Source organism: Sorex araneus, chromosome 8 (genome assembly GCF_027595985.1).
Source record: "Sorex araneus isolate mSorAra2 chromosome 8, mSorAra2.pri, whole genome shotgun sequence".
In the NCBI taxonomy this organism is placed as follows: Eukaryota; Metazoa; Chordata; class Mammalia; order Eulipotyphla; family Soricidae; genus Sorex; species Sorex araneus.
The window spans coordinates 53,158,014-53,174,100 of record NC_073309.1 but is presented as its reverse complement, the minus strand read 5'-3'; the positions used below and the strand labels follow the sequence as shown (position 1 = coordinate 53,174,100).

Sequence of the window (16,087 nt, the reverse complement as noted above, 5' to 3'; positions counted from 1 at the left end):
GGAAGCGACCTCCCTGTGCTGCAGGACAGGACCCACTTCTGCAACTCTGCAGTGACGCAGGCTCAGTCCTGGCCAGGATGAGGGTTAGAGGGGTTGATGGGGGGGGGGGCAGGAGTGAAAGGAACATAGACTCAGAGAGGTACAGATGAAGGACAATGGGACAAATTCTAAAGAAAAGGGAAACACTCAGAAAAGAGGGTCACAGGGATTCAGAAGGAACAAAAGAGACACGGAAGGTGGTTTGTGTGTGTGTGTGTGTGTGTGTGTGTGTGTGTGTGTGTGTGTGTGTGTGTGTTTTGGAGAAAGAGAAAGGGCAGATAGAAGTGGGAAAAACATGGGAAGGGAGGTCGTTTTAGAGGCGGATGGACAGGCCAGAGAGAGAAACAGCCTCTGGGGGGTGAGGAATGTAGGGAAGAACCCATAGGGGACAGAAACCCAGGGAGAGGGATCCAGAGACACAGAGACAGATATAGAGACACAGAGAGACAGAGACAGAGAGATCCAGAGTGATGTGTGTGTGGAGGAAGGATTGATATAAGGTGGGGAGGAGAAAAGAGGGGCAAAGGCGCACACGTTAGAGGACGGATTCAGAGAATAATTGGACACCCCACCCCCGCGCCCGCAAAAAAAAAAAATCAAAGGATGGCAGACTTTGCAAAGAGGGGTCAGAACCGAGGGAAGGGTCGCAGACAAACACCCAGAGGGAGAGAGAAAGAGACACAGAAAGGCAACGGGGGTGGGTGGGGAGGCGATACTGACCAGCCGCAGCACCTGCACAGGAAGGCTGCGGGCCAGGGACCTTGCGACGCGAGGACGCCCGCAGCCCCTGACCCGCCCCCTTCGCGCCCGCAGGAACCGCCTCCTCCCGCCGCAGCCCCCGCCGCAGCCACCAGTCCCGCCCTAGCCCCTGCGCCTGCGCCTGCGCCCTGACTCCCGGCGGCTCAGCCAGCCCAGGGGGCGGGGCTGGACCCCTACGGGCCCAGCGGTTTAATTCTGGGCCTCCTAATTCTTCCCACTGGGCCTCCTAATGCTCTCCCCCTTGCCTCTCGGGCACCTAACCCCGCCTCATCTCCTCCGGGTCGCACCTACTAAGCCAACCGGGAAGTGCTCGCTGGCTTGGACGCTTAGGTTTATCCCCTCCACTTTATTTATTGGGGGTCACACCCGACGGTGCTCAAGGCTTCCTCCTGGCTCTGTGCTCAGGGATGACTCCTGAGTGAGCTTGAGGGACCCTATGAGATGCCGGGGATCGAAGTCGGGTCAGCCGCCTGCAAGGCAAGCGCCTCATCCGTGCCTTGGTGTTTCTCTCTGCAGTCCGACGTGAAAACTACGCCTCGTCCCCGTTGTTCCCTCACCAACTGGAAGTTCTCGCCCTGCTCTCTAAGGCCCCACTGGACCCTAAGATTCTCTCCCAGGCATTCTGGTCCCCAACACTCCGCGGTCCCAGACCCCACACCTTTGCCCAGCCCGGCAGCTCTGTACTCTGCAGGCATTTCATTTCTTTCATCGCACCCATTTTCTCGTTCCTCTACCTCTTTAATCCTGCCCCACCCCCGCCTGGCCTGGTGGCATATAAGCCCCTAAAGATCCCGCTCCTACTTTAGTCGGGCTGTTTTCTGACAATTCTAAACTCTACCTTCTTCAGTCCCTCCCCATCCACACGCGCACTCATTCTATCAACCAACTCCGTCTAGCACGGCTAACTTGCAGCTTCTGCCCCAGGAATTCTGATCTCGCCTTTCCCTTAGTCCTATTCAGACCTACTCTCCGATGTCCTGATCTCTCTCATCTCCTCCCCTTCTCACTGGGTCCCAGCCTCTGCTCCCCTAACCTTTCTGAGCAAACTCCAGCTACACTTCCCTCCACTGTTTTCCAGTTCCCGCCGCTCCATCAGCCCGCCCCGTTTGTCCGTCCAACCCAATCAGGACAATTTCTCACTCTTTCGGCTCCGCCTCTTAGGAGTCGCCCTCCCTCATCCGTGTAACTTTAGAATCCGAATCGGCGGTTTCAGCCGGTCTCTCCGCACCGGAACCTTGCTTGCCCCGCTTTCTGCCCAGGCCAGGAAATCCTTCTCTGAACGAACAATCAGGATTGTTTCCCACCCCTCGTGTCCCCATTCCAATCTCCACTGTCATGGTCAGGCTTCTTTAAATAGCTTGTACTAGTTCTCTTCCCCGTGCTCCGCCCCTTTGTCTCTAGGCCCAATCAGAGATCTTCCTCCTATTATGCCCCGCCCTTCCGCTCTCCTAGTGCTTTTCTGCCCCGCCGTAAGCCTCTCGCCCCGCCTCCTTTAACACCTTGCTCGGCCTCTCCGCTTCTATCCTCTGTGGCCCCGCCCCCTCCGGCTAGGAACCGTTAGAAACCTAGTCCTCCTCCCAGTCTCAACCCCGCCTCAATTCCTCCGGGCCAATCGCTTCCTTCTTTACGCCCACTGTGCCCCCTGCCCCCGCCCATCACCTCCTCCCGTCCAATTACACCTGTCTCTCCCTCCGCGGCCCCGCCCCGAGGGCCCCGCCCCTCCAGCCCCGCCCCCCGTCCAATGCTGAGCTCAGTCTGCGTCTCGTCTTTCCGCGGGCGCCAGGGGGCCAGCAAGCAGCAGCCGGCACCGCCGCCGCAGCCACCCGAGTCCCCACCGCCGCTGCCTCCGCCGCCGCCGCCGCCGCTACAGGAGCAGCAGCAACAGCAGCAGTCTGCGGAGCCCGACCCCGCCGCGTCTCCGGCGGGTCCCCCGGCACCCCGCGGGCCCGGGGGCCGGCGCGCCGAGCCATGCCCCGGGCTGCCGGCGGCGGCCATGGGGCGGCACGGCGGCGGTGGCGACAGCGGCAAGATCGTGATCAACGTGGGCGGCGTGCGCCATGAGACGTACCGCTCGACGCTGCGCACCCTGCCGGGGACGCGGCTGGCCGGCCTGACGGAGCCCGAAGCGGCGGCGCGCTTCGACTACGACCCCGGCTCGGACGAGTTCTTCTTCGACCGGCATCCGGGCGTCTTCGCCTACGTGCTCAACTACTACCGCACCGGCAAGCTGCACTGCCCGTCCGACGTGTGCGGGCCGCTCTTCGAGGAGGAGCTCGGCTTCTGGGGCATCGACGAGACCGACGTGGAGGCCTGCTGCTGGATGACCTACAGGCAGCACCGCGACGCCGAGGAGGCGCTCGACTCCTTTGAGGCGCCTGACTCCTCGGCTGCCGCCAACGCTGCCAACGCGGGGGGCGCGCACGACGCGGGCCTGGACGACGAGGCGGGAGCGGGCGGCGGCGGCCTGGACGGTGCGGGCGGCGAGCTCAAGCGTCTCTGCTTCCAGGACGCGGGCGGCGGCGCTGGGGGGCCGCCAGGGGGCGCGGGCGGCGCGGGCGGCACGTGGTGGCGTCGCTGGCAGCCTCGCGTGTGGGCGCTCTTCGAGGACCCCTACTCGTCGCGGGCCGCCAGGGTGAGCGTGCTCTCGGGACCCCCCACTCCCCTGGCTTGCCTGATCGTTCCCTGACCCTCGGGACCCCGTGGGGTGGCCCTGCCCCTCCAACTTCCCTGACCCCGCGCTTCCAGACTCGAACACACCCCTCTCTCCCGACTAACCCCGCACCTTCAGACGTTTCTCCAACCTCCAGAAACCCCAGGCCCCTCCCTGTCTCTTCAGAGCCTTAGAAAGTTCCTTCCCCACCATGGATCTCCAGGGCTCTCCAAACTACTCCATACCGCCCTCCCTCCCAAGACTATCCTCAATTCTGTCTCCGGAGCCCCTATAAACCCTGCCAACCATGCTGACCTCTCTTGGTCACCCCTCCGAGACGCCCCTGCCCCTAAACCCTCAGGGAACAGACCTTCCTACACTGTCCCGTGCTCCCCCCTTAGCCAGCAAATCCCCAGCCTTCCCCTCCCACCCCCTACCTCTCTTCAAGTTTAAGTCTCTGGTGTTTGAGGTGTCCCGTTTCTTCTACCCTTAGCGTCTCAGATCTGCCCCCGTCCCAGCCTCCTGAACCCCTCTGTGACCCCCGCCCACTTGCTCTGTCCCCCCCCCACTGACCCCTGTACGTTCCTGGGTCTGGGGGCATCTCCTGTCCTGTGATCATATAGCCCCCTCTGTATTTATGTCCTTTCTCGGATCCTCTCTGCCATTCCGGCTTCCCAAGGACTTTCCCCAGCCTGAGAGCCCGAACCGCCTTTCCTCTCCTTTGCCCTCCAGCATCACCTCTTTCGGACCCACCTTCTCCCCTCCTGTACCCGCACAGCCCGCTCCATCTGCCAGTCCCTGTCCCGAGAGCTTCCCCGTCACTTTCTTCAGTCAAACGAAGAAAGAATTCCTGCTCCAGAACTTGGGCGCACCCCCCACGTTCTCAATCCCTGTAACTTCCTTCGCAAACAGCTCCCGATCCTTTCTCAGAGCCTGCACCTTCCGCGCGTCTCCTACCCTTACTCAACGCCCCCACCCCTACTTCAAAGCCCAAGACTGGGCTTCCCCCGCCAAGTGAGCCATAGAATCCGCACCCCTGCCTTATCGCTCCCCGTAAGGTCCCAGGTGAAATAGGTTTCCGCCCCCCAACTTGGTTCTCCCCCGAACCCACTCCCTCTGCCTAACTTCTTTGAGGTGTTGGAAGAGGAGATGGTTGGAAATGGGGGGGGATTCGAAAGAGCGAGAAAGAGGCGCGCCTGGGGGGGGGCCTCTAGGCTCCTGGGGCCTGGGGCCCCCTCCCCCCACCGTGCCGCGTCCTGGGCCGGGAAGGACGCGGAGCCGCAGTGCCGCATTCGCGCCGGGGGAGGGAGGGGGAGGGGACCCCGGAGGCTCCGCATAAAGTTTGGTCCCCAGGAAGCGCTGAGTTGGCGAGATTTGGGGTGGGGTGGGGGGAGGAGGAGGTGCAGAAAGGACGCGGCCCTAGATGCCCCCTTCGGCCTCTGAGCGGGGGTGGGGGCCCTCCCCCCCCACGGCTTGGGTCGCGCTTCCTCAGTTTGACCCCTTTGAAAGGTGCTGGGGTTGAGACTTGGGGTCCGGGACGGCTTGCGAGGGTCACTCGTTTACTCTACATTTTTTTCCTTCTTTTGGCGGGTCCCCAAAGCACTTTGCATGGTCCAAGCGAGAAGAGCTGGAGAGAGTTGGGAGGAGGCCGTGCAGGTGGAGAGGGGTCGTGTGCCAGCTCCCCTCTCCCTCCTCCCCGGGCCGTAATCTCTCCTTTGCTTCTTACAGGGGGACTCCATGCCCGTTCCTACTCCTTTGGACTTTTGAGCCCCCTCTGGCCCGGGACACTTTCCGGCCTCTCCTGGGCGCACTGCGGCGGGTGCACCCCCCCACCCCGCCCCTCGGCTGCGCCGGCGGCGCGGGGGTTAAGCGGGCTCGGGGCCCGCGGCGGCGCTGCGGCTGCGCAGGTGCCGGCGCCCGCGGCTGCGCACTGCGGCGGGGGAGCTGTCCGCGGTACTGGCCACCGCGGTGCTGGCCGCCGCGCCCCGCCCCCGGCCCGCCCCCACTGCGGTGCCGCAGCCTCCGCCGCGCTCCCGGCTGGGGCTTGCGCTCTGCAGCGGCCTCAGGCCTCTCGGCCCACTGCGGAGAAAGGAGGAGGGGGCCGAGCCAGGGGCGACTCGCTGCCCGCCCCCGGGGCCAGGGTCCGCGTGCAGCCTGAGCCTGGCTCCCCACTTTGTGCCCCTCCGGCAAAGCTCGCCCGCATGCCCAGGCCCCCTGTGCCTGCCGCTGCTGAGACTTTGAACACTCACTGTTGTGGGCAGGACTTTGGTTCTCTTACTTCATCCTGCAAAAAGCCAGCCAGCTGCCTCCCAACTCCCTGTACTCTGACCGAGGCCCCCTCAGCTCTCTTTGGCCCTAAGCCTGTACCCCCATGTTCAGACCCTGCCCCTTCTGACCTCACCGCCAGCCCCTGCCCTTCCAGAGCCTGCGCCTTACCCACCTCCCCCTAAGCCACGGCCAGGCCTGGAGCCAGCAGCTCCCTTTGCAGTTGAGGCGGTTGTACATTGGCACCTTACGGTTCTTAAGGCGCCTTTCTCAGCCCTTGCTCATGGGCATCTCCCCAATATCCTGATGAACCCTTGAGAGCCCCAGGCCCTGTTTTTTGAAATCAAGCTCTTAAGGCAGTCTAAGTTAGTCCTTACAATAACCCTGTAAGTACTAGAGGTTTGAAAGAGCTGAGATCATCTTATCCAAGTTTGGGGCAGGGGGGCCTGAGCCCTCAGAACCCAGGCTTCCTTACTCTTTTTTGGCAGGGGAGGGTGGGACTACACCTGCCGATGCTCAGGGGTTACTCCTGGCTGGGCTCAGGAGACTCTGGGCTACTGGGGATTGAACCCTGGAGTACCAAATGCAAGGCAAGCGCCCTCCCCGCTGTACTATGGCTCCAGCCCTGCTTCCTTACTCTTCACCTCTGGGTCCCACCTCTCCTGTCCTTGTGTCCCCTCTACCTGCCTGGCTGCAGCCCCAAAACATCTGAGAGCTGGTATGGGGCCCCAGAGGCCGAACTGGTGGCTCCCAGGAAGCCATCCATCTGTGTGCAGCTGGGTCCTTGCCCCATCACCAAGGGGGTCTTGCTGCCCCTCCTTTCCCTCCTTTTCTCAAAGCATTTTTTTTGGGGGGTGAGTGGTGGCAGGATCTAGGAAGTGATGGAGCCGTTTTAGGAGTGATGGGTTTGGGCCGCCTGAATCTCCCTAGAGGTTGTCACTGGAAAGGGGTTACTCAGGAGGGTTCTGGGGGACAGCTGGTCGACCAGATGCCTGGGTCACCTTTTGCCCTCTCTCTCCCGCCCTGCCCACAGTATGTGGCCTTTGCCTCCCTCTTCTTCATCCTCATCTCCATCACCACCTTCTGCCTGGAGACGCACGAGGGCTTCATCCACATCAGCAACAAGACAGTGACGCAAGCCTCGCCCATCCCGGGGGCGCCCCCCGAGAACATCACCAACGTGGAGGTGGAGACAGAGCCCTTCCTGACCTACGTGGAGGGCGTGTGCGTGGTGTGGTTCACCTTCGAGTTCCTCATGCGCATCACCTTCTGCCCGGACAAGGTGGAGTTCCTCAAGAGCAGCCTCAACATCATCGACTGCGTGGCCATCCTGCCCTTCTACCTGGAGGTGGGCCTGTCGGGGCTCAGCTCCAAGGCGGCCAAGGACGTGCTGGGCTTCCTGCGTGTCGTCCGCTTCGTCCGCATCTTGCGCATCTTCAAGCTCACTCGCCACTTCGTGGGGCTGCGGGTACTGGGCCACACCCTCCGTGCCAGCACCAACGAGTTCCTGCTGCTCATCATCTTCCTGGCGCTGGGGGTGCTCATCTTCGCCACCATGATCTACTACGCCGAGCGCATCGGTGCCGATCCGGATGACATCCTGGGCTCCAACCACACCTACTTCAAGAACATCCCCATCGGCTTCTGGTGGGCCGTGGTCACCATGACCACACTGGGCTATGGCGACATGTACCCCAAGACGTGGTCGGGGATGCTGGTCGGGGCGCTGTGTGCCTTGGCCGGGGTGCTGACCATCGCCATGCCCGTACCCGTCATCGTCAACAACTTTGGCATGTACTACTCGCTGGCCATGGCCAAGCAGAAGTTGCCCAAGAAGAAGAACAAACACATCCCCCGGCCCCCCCAACCTGGCTCCCCCAATTACTGCAAGCCTGAGCCCCCGCCCCCACCCCCGCCCCCCCACCCGCACCACGGTGGCAGCGGGGGCATCAGCCCGCCCCCGCCCATCACCCCACCCTCCATGGGGGTGACAGTGTCTGGGGCCTACCCGCCTGGGCCCCACACGCACCCCGGGCTGCTCAGGGGGGGAGCGGGCGGGCTGGGGATCATGGGGCTGCCCCCGCTGCCGGCCCCCGGTGAGCCCTGCCCTTTGGCTCAGGAAGAAGTGACTGAGATCAACCAGGCAGGTGAGCAGGGGGCACCTTGGAGGAGGAGGTAGGGAGGTCTGGGGTTGCAAGAGCTGGGAAAGGGGCTGTGAGAGGAAAGGGGGTTCATATGACAAGGACCACTCAGAAGGTTCCAGGGGCCAGCAGCTGTACAGGGAGGGCAGACGGGGCTCAGGAGTGTTTCAGAGGGCTGTGACCTGGAGGGACCAGGGCCAGCTGAGGCCACCCTGAGACAGCAAGGTGACTTACTGCTGGGGGTGCTGGGCTGGACATTGGGGTCCAGGAGTTCAAGGTCGGGGAGGCCCAGGATGGCCACATGGGCAACCTGGTGCCCAGGTTCGAGACCCCGCTGGGCTCAGGCAGAGGAGGAGGGCAGGGGCCAGAGTGTAGCGGTGCCTGTGTCTCCTGGGGTGACCGGGCAGGAGAGGCTGGGGGCCTCCCACCCCCATGCCTTAACTAGGTCAAGAAAAGGAGCTGGGCCGCTCGGCCCCCATCTCTCTCCCTCAGCTGCTGACCCAGATTCTCACCAATTAAAAATAGCTGCAGTCAGAGCCTGGGGACCCCCAGCCCCCCATCCCTCAGCTGTCACCTCAACCCTTCTCCAGCATGCACTTTGCAATGTCTGGCACCCTTGCCGGACCCCCACCTCACCCCATAACCCTGCGTCCTGCCCCAGCCCAGCCCCTGTCTCCCTCATGGCTGCCCCCACACCCCACAATTCGGGCAAGCCCCCCACCTTGTTTGAGGGCCCAGCCCCCCCACCCTGCCCCAGTGTTCAGCACCTCCAGGACACGGGCTTCTGTCCCCTCTTCTTGATACCCAGCCCCAAGCCTCACTCTCTCCTCTGTCTCTGACCCCTCCCGGGGTGCAGATCCCCGCCCCAACGGTGACCCGGCGGCGGCGGCGCTGGCCCATGAGGACTGTCCAGCCATCGACCAGCCAGCACTGTCCCCCGAAGACAAGAGCCCCATCACCCCCGGGAGTCGGGGCCGCTACAGCCGTGACCGAGCCTGCTTCCTCCTCACGGACTATGCCCCTTCCCCCGATGGCTCCATCCGAAAAGGTGAGGCACCTTCCCCACCCCTGGGGCACCCTCAATCCCCCTCTCCCCCCTGGGGAGGCAGGGAGAGGGGCATGGGGGGAGGTGCCCCCTTCCCCTCCCTCATCCCACAGCCCCCTCCTCCCTCCCAGCCCCGGCCCCTCCCCCCCCGTTTCCTCTCCACTGATCCTTCACCTGTCTTTATTCCATCTCCATCCCCCCCACCCCACCCTGGACCTCTGGCCTCTTCCCCCACCCCCAGCCACTGGTGCTCCCCCATTGCCCCCCCAAGACTGGCATAAGCCAGGCCCCCCAAGCTTCTTGCCCGACCTCAACGCCAACGCTGCGGCCTGGATATCCCCCTAGCGGACGGCCCCCTCCCCCCGGGGTAAGTACCCCCGCCTCCCACCCTCTCCCTCTGACTAACACCCCTGAGAACATGCACCCTCACTGACCAAGACTCCTGTCCCTATCTGAAGAGCGCCCCCACCCCGACACTGACCCTGTCCGCTGCTCCCAGGGCCTGCTCTGCCCCTCACTCACCCCGGGCACTAACCCCCACCCTCCACCGCACGTCTGAACTCCACAACTGACCCCCCCAAGCCCCCGATCTCCCTGCATCCACCCCCTCACCTTGCTCTGTGGATCAGTCTAGAAAAGGGGGCGCACACCCAGGCTGCTCTTCTAAGTGCCTGGCGGGGAGAGAGACTCAGCCCCCCACTCCTGACCTCTCGTGGACTGCGCCGAGTCCGGAGGGGCCAGGGAAGGCAGCAGGGAACAGAGACAGGGGCCGCCCTGCACCCCCAGTTGCTTTTGAGAGGCAAAGTTAGGTTAACTTTGGGGTGACACGGCAGGAAGGGGATCTACTGTGGGGGGAGCAGAGGGACTTCCTGGGGGGCCAGAATCTCCATTCTGCTGTGACCCTAGCCATGACCTTCACTGAGGGGGGGACACACAGAGCAAGCCAGGACTGGGACCCGCAGCAGCAGGAAAGCACGGCTTGGGGAAGGCCCCTGGGGCAGAGGGGGCCTCAGAGACACGCAGATGGATGAACGGCAGGAAGGGCAGGGAGGTGGGAGGGGTAGGGTGGAGAGGAGCCGCTTTGTCAGGGCTGTGGAGAGGGAGAGGAAGGAAGAGGCAGGGAGATGGGGTCTGCGGGGTAGCAAGGGGCAGTGAGTGGACAGTTTGCAGAGGACTCATTCAGCAAACAGAACATACTTCCATTCTGCACTCCGGCCCCCAGCTCACCCCTAACTTCCCCCACAGACTCCCCCATGCACAGGGCTAGGCGGAGCGCCGGTCAGGTGCAGCCGCAGGGTTGACCATCCTGAGGCCCGTGTGACCACTGTCCAGTTTGTGAGTAAAACTTTATTGGAACACAGCCATCGTCACATCCCAGCCAAGACACAAACCAGGTGGCCTAGGGGACTGAAAATAGTCCCTCTCTGGCTCCTGACAGGAAGCGGGTGCCGGTCCTGCTGGGAGGCAGCAGAGAGCAATGTCACATGCCCCCAAGTGACAGGGACACAGAAACTCGTCCTCAGGCGACATCAGCCCTGGTGCCTGTCACCGAGGGAGCCCCTGCCCCACATGGCTGCCCTGTTGGTGCCGCTGTGGCAGGGTTGGCCCGTTCTTGAGCCTCTTGCCCTTCAGGGACAGGAGACTAAAAAGCAGAGCTTGCTCGTGGCGGAGGGCACTCGCCGTGCACGCGGCTGGCCCGGGTCCCATTAACAACACTGCACAGGGTTCCCTGAGCTCAGAGCCAGGAATGAATCCTGAGCACGACCTTCTGTGAGGAGGGGTACCCCAACTTTTAGGGGAGGAGGAGCAGGCGCCAGCAGACAGTAGTGGGCACCAGACAGGTCCTGGAGCGAGCCCCCTGGAAGACAGACTTCAGCTTTGCAGTGACAAACCACCTGCAGGCCACTCAAAGGACATCCCTTTCCTTACGGAGCCAGATTTGGGGAGCCTCCTGAGATGATCTCCTGTCAGCCCCACAGCACCACAGACAGGGATGAGTCGCATCAGCCTGTCTGCTCCCGCCCGCACCCCCGTCCCTGAACCCCCCACCCCATCATTCTCCATTTCCATCTCACCACCAGCCCGTCCCCTGCGCCCCTGTCCCCACCGTGCTTGTACCCAGTCCTGTTCCCACCCTTTGTCCCTCACCCCTCCAGGTCTGGATGGGCCCCTGGAGTTTGGAGTTTGGGGTGTGGAAGGATGGGAGGGTTTGGGGGACGTGGGCATGGGAGGAGGAGGTGCGGGGGAGGGTCTTTGCTTCTCTGCCTCTGATGCCAAAATCCATTCATTTGAACTCAAATGATGGCCTGAGCCGATGGGGCTGACTGAATCCCCCTCCCACACCCCTTCTTCCTCACTCTGTCCTCCCCTTCACACCCTTCCCAGCACCCCACAACCCCTCCCTTCCCTGCCTTCCCCACAAGCCACCCTACCTCCACACCTGATGTGCAGGTGCCCCTCCTCCCCTCCCCTCCCCTGCTCAGTCACCCCGGAAGCTCCTTCCACATTTGAAGTCTCTCGCCGCCCCATCTCACTGCTTCCCTCCCCCGGAAAACACCAGAGAGGAGGAAGAGATTCCGGCGTTTCTCCATCCCCCCAACAGTGAGGCTGTGTTGGGGGGTCCCCCCTGACCGCCCTCTCCCTGCTGTGACTCTGTATATTTCTGTCCCCAGCTCTTGTCACCGCCTGAGACCGCGCAAGACCCTCGGTCCCCCCCGCCCCTCCCCCCCAGGTTAGCAATGGGAATGGCTGGGAGGGGGGCTTTCCCCACAACTGGGGTCCCAAACCCCCCTGGGCCTTCTTGCCTCTGGGCAGGAGGCTCCCCACCATGCCTTGAGGAGCCTGGAACTCCCCTAGACATGACCTCGGAGACACCCCAGAGATTTCTACAAAGCCCGCACCAGCTCCTCAGCATCAGAGCCGGGGGGGCCCCCCCGCACCTCCCCACAGCCTTCCTGTCCCTGAACAGAAGCTCTGCGCTCACCACTGGGCCACATCTGGGCCCCTGAACCCCTTACAGATACCCCATCCATGGAGACAGCATGGAGCGGGGGCCCTTTCCATGCACATGCCCGATTCTGGTTCCATCCTGGTATGCCATAGGCCCCCAAGCTCACCAGGCATGGGCCCTGAGCACCACTGGGTACACCCCCCCCCCCCAAGCAGCAGACCAGGAGCAGACACTTGCTCGAGCCCCCCACTACCATCTCACCTTTTCTTACACCTTGGTTAGCACCCCTGCAGCCCCCCCCCACCTGGGTCCCCTCCACCGGCTGCTCCCCATGTGCATTCCACCGAGCTCCCCCATGCCCTGCTGCCCATCTGCCTCGCTGCCCCACCTTTTTGCCTCAGATGAGGGGACCAACGAGGGGGGGTGTGGGCTGCGGTGGGGACGGATGGGGCGGGGGCTGGTGGGAGCCACCGCGCCCCCTAACCCCCGTCTCTCTCCCCACCCCTGTCTGACCCTGTTCCGATGCCAACTGACTGTGTTCACCTCTCTCCCCTCCTCCTCGGCCTGTCCCCTCTCCGCCTCTTGCTGTCTGTCTGTCCGTCTGTCTTGGTTGTCTGTCTCTTTTCATCCATCTGTCTCTCCTCTCTGTGTCTCTCTACTGCCTTTCTGTCTCGGGGTCTCTGTCCCCCCCACGCTCCCCCACCCCGTATTTCTGCCCCCCAGGTTACGAGAAATCCCGCAGTCTAAGCAGCATCGCTGGCCTGAGTGGGGTGTCCCTGCGCCTCGCACCCCTTACCACTCCCCCTGGCTCTCCCAGCTCTCCCAGGACCACCCGCCGTGCTCCCCCCACCCTGCCGTCCATCCTCTAGTGCTCCCCTACCCCCCTGTGGGGGGTCTCGGGGGTGACAGGGAAGAAGGTCAAAGGAGCTGCGGGTGGGGGGTGGGAATAGGGTTTTTACTTTTAAGGAAAAAAGTCAATAATATGCAACCGAGAGACGCCAGCAGACACCCCTGGGCCCCTCACCCCCACCGGGCCCCCCAAGATGGGGAGGGGGGGGGAAGGAGCCAAAGTCCAGCCCTGCCCCCTAGCTCCCCTCCCCCCAGAAATAAAGCTGCTCAGGTCTCCGAGAGCCATAGGAACCCTATCCCCGGCACCTTGTGCAGAAGCGTCAGAACCACGTGACCAACATCTCGGGGCTCCCCTCCTTGCTCTGCATGTCTGCCCCGGCCTGGACGCCCCCCTCAGCAATAAGCCTCGGACTGCATGCCGCCTTCCAGGGATGGGCGCTGGGCAGGGGCGGGACCCCCCAGGGGGTCAGGCTGATCATTAAGCCAGAGGGTCCCCGGCCTCCAATTTTCACCCCCGGAGGGCAACCCAGCAAGTACTGATCACGGCAGGGGGGGTGGGGGGTGGAAAATAGCACTGTGAGGGAAGGGGTCTCAGTCACTCGGTCCCCTGGAACAGCAGAGTCAGATGGGGGTGGGACTCGGGTCCTGCACGTGCTCGCAGCCTCCCTCTGCATGGACTCGGGTGCCCTCCAGCCCCCTGGATGATCGGCTCTTGCGCATAAGTTTCTCCCCTTTGCCAGAGACCTGCACCCAGAACCCCCAACACCCTGCTTCCCCTGACCCCCATACGCTCCGGGGACAGCCACTGCGCATGGGATGCCTCCCCTCCATGCCCCACCTCCTAGCCCTTCCGAACTCTCCAAGACTAGACCCCCCCCCCCTTCCCTTCAGCTCACTTTCAGCCTCTGGGATGCGCCAGATCCTTCCTACAAATCGGACATTCCCCGGAGACACCCCCAGAGCCTCAGGCCGCCCTTACCCTTCTCAGTTGCCCCAAATCTCAGACATCCACCTCAGGTCCCCCGTGGCCCGCGCCAGATGCGCTAGCCCTGGAAGCAGCGCTGGGGACCCAGACCTTCCCAGGGCTGGCCCGCCCCACCAGACCTCCTTCCCTTCAGGGGTGCCCAAAGGCATCCGTCAGGGACACCCTGTCTTTCCGGAGTCCGCAGGGGCCAAGGTCGGGGTTTGGGGGGTTGAGCCAAGTACCAAGGCTGCCGCTGCTCAGCGGTTCCTGGGGCAGTGGAAGCCCCGCCCTGCCCTAGGCTGCACGAGGGAAGGGGCGCCGACTCAGGGGTCAGGGGGTCACCCACCCACCGCCCCTCCATAACGGCGGGTGGGAAATCATCTCACACCCCATCCTGGCTCAAGGACTCGCTACCTCCCCCACGCCCAGACACGTTCCGGGCCCCCCATTTCCTTAGAGGATGTCCCCCCTTTTGGAGTTGGGGGGTCCCCAGAATTAGCCGCTCCTCTCCCTCCGCTCCAAGGACCTCAGGACCTTCCCCTCTCCCCCAGACACCCGAGGGTTGGTGGGGAGTGTCACTGAGCACGATTCTTGATGCAATGATTCCTATGCAAGGGGCATTTCCAGTCCCCCTCCTTCCCCTGGCCCCTAAACCCTGGCGAATCAGGGGGGCGGGGTGGGGCGGGTTCCGGTGGGGGTGGGGCGGGGCAAAGGGCTAGGGGCTGCGTCACCAGGGTCTGGGGGGCGGGGACGATTCTATTGCCAAAGGGTTTAACTTCTTTACAAACACCCCAAGATCAAAAGCCAACCCCCCCCCCCCCCGCCCCTGACCCTCAGGAGCCCGATGTGGGTGGGGAGGATCTTTTCCAGTCTCCTGACCTCGTGGCGACTCCCCACGCTCGCCGATCCCCGACACCGAAGCCCGCTTTTTAGTTCAGCTTGAAACACCACGGTCATTAGAAACGAGAAAAACGAGATTCCCGCGCCCCAGCAAGCCCCGGCCAACAACATGCGTGGGGTTCGGGGAGGCGAGCGGCGGGGAGTAGCCCCGCGCCCCCGCCGGGGTGCCTGCACGCACACGCATGCGCTGCATGACGCGCCCCCGCACGCATGTCGCGCCCCCTGCGCCCCGGAGCACGGACACGGGCCAGGGGCGCGGCTGGGGGCCGGGATGGCGGGGGGGGAGGGGGCTTCCCGCGCTCGGCGGCTTCTCCCTGACGCGCACACGCGCACACACGCAGGCGCGCGCGCACACGCACACACGCACACACACACACACTCACACACACACACACACACACAGCAATAAGTTTCTCTCACTCAAACGTGGGTGGGGCGGGCCTGGCCAGTGGTGTTGGGGGGCGGTGATGGCAGTGGTGAGGGGGTGCTCTCAGGGATGGGGCGGGGGTCCGGAGTCCGTGTGGGGGAGGGGAGGTCTGCAAAAAACGTCCAATTCTGGTGCTAATGGCGGGTCTTCCCAGCCCACCCCCAGGGCCGGGAAGGAGGGTCGCTATGGTGCCTCCCCCAGGCCTCCCCTACGCCCACCCAGGGTGCATGAACCGCCCAATGCAGAAGCTGCCGCATGTCACCCCCCCCAAAGAAAAAGTGTCATGCCCCCCCTTCCCACCACCCTCACTCCCCACCAAAATAAAAGTTTCCTTTTCATTTAAAAGTTTCGCTTATCTATTGACTGGTTCGTGCTGGGGGAGGGGAAGTTGGGGGCACAGTGGGGGAGGTCCCAAGGGGGGGAACGACAAAGGGGGGAGAGAGAATGCACTTTGCAGAGCACCTGCCCTGGAAGGGGGTCTCACCATGCTATGGGGGGGGGCGGGTGAAGGGGAGTGCCTGCCTCCGTTTTCCTGATGAAATCATAAGGGCTCATTAGGACTTCGAAGAAAATAACTAAGTTTGGCACCTGGGTGCTACATGCTTCTGTAGAGCCAGGCTGACAAGTTCCCAGTGAACTCTGCACCTGAGACCCCTATTCCTGACCCAGTCAGACTGGGTTGGTGTGATTTCAGCTCCTGAGTGGTTGTGTGTTCTTAAGCAGGTCACTCAACCTCTCTGAACCTGTTTCCTCCAGTCTAAAAGGGTGGGAGCTGGCCAGAAACATAGGAGAGCAACTAGGGCATTTGCCTTACCTGGGTTCCATCCCTGGCACCCCATATGGTTCCTTGAGTCCCTCCAGGAGTGATCCCTGAGCATAGAGCCAGGAATTAGTCCTGGGCACCACCAGGTATGGCAATTAAATAAAAGGGTGTCGGGGCTGGAGCGATAGCACAGAGGGTAGGGCGTTTGCCTTGCACGTGGCCGACCCGGGTTTGATTCCCAGCATCCCATATGGTCCCCCAAGCACCGCCAGGAGTAATTCCTGAGTGCAGAGCCAGGAGTGACCCCAAAAAAAGCAAAAAAATATAGATATATA

General features: G+C 63.0%; 1 protein-coding gene across 1 annotated transcript; it reads left to right on the top strand.

Annotated features, from left to right (window-relative positions):
* The first annotated feature begins 2,401 nt into the window (after window positions 1-2,401).
* Window positions 2,402-14,528, top strand: KCNC3 (potassium voltage-gated channel subfamily C member 3). The gene is made up of 4 exons (XM_055146200.1): window positions 2,402-3,430; window positions 6,747-7,860; window positions 8,711-8,902; window positions 12,573-14,528. Exons 1-4 carry the CDS (start codon window positions 2,540-2,542, stop codon window positions 12,716-12,718), a joined length of 2,343 nt encoding a protein of 780 aa, XP_055002175.1. The 5' UTR covers window positions 2,402-2,539; the 3' UTR covers window positions 12,719-14,528.
* Window positions 14,529-16,087: the final 1,559 nt, after the last annotated feature.

Bases quoted from the DNA above. Each gene is read 5' to 3' on its own strand.
- KCNC3 (XM_055146200.1), top strand. From the start codon at position 2,540: ATGCTGAGCTCAGTCTGCGTCTCGTCTTTCCGCGGGCGCCAGGGGGCC. The intron at 3,431-6,746 runs GTGAGCGTGCTC...CCCTGCCCACAG, and splicing joins ACTCGTCGCGGGCCGCCAGG to TATGTGGCCTTTGCCTCCCT. The intron at 7,861-8,710 runs GTGAGCAGGGGG...CCCGGGGTGCAG, and splicing joins GACTGAGATCAACCAGGCAG to ATCCCCGCCCCAACGGTGAC.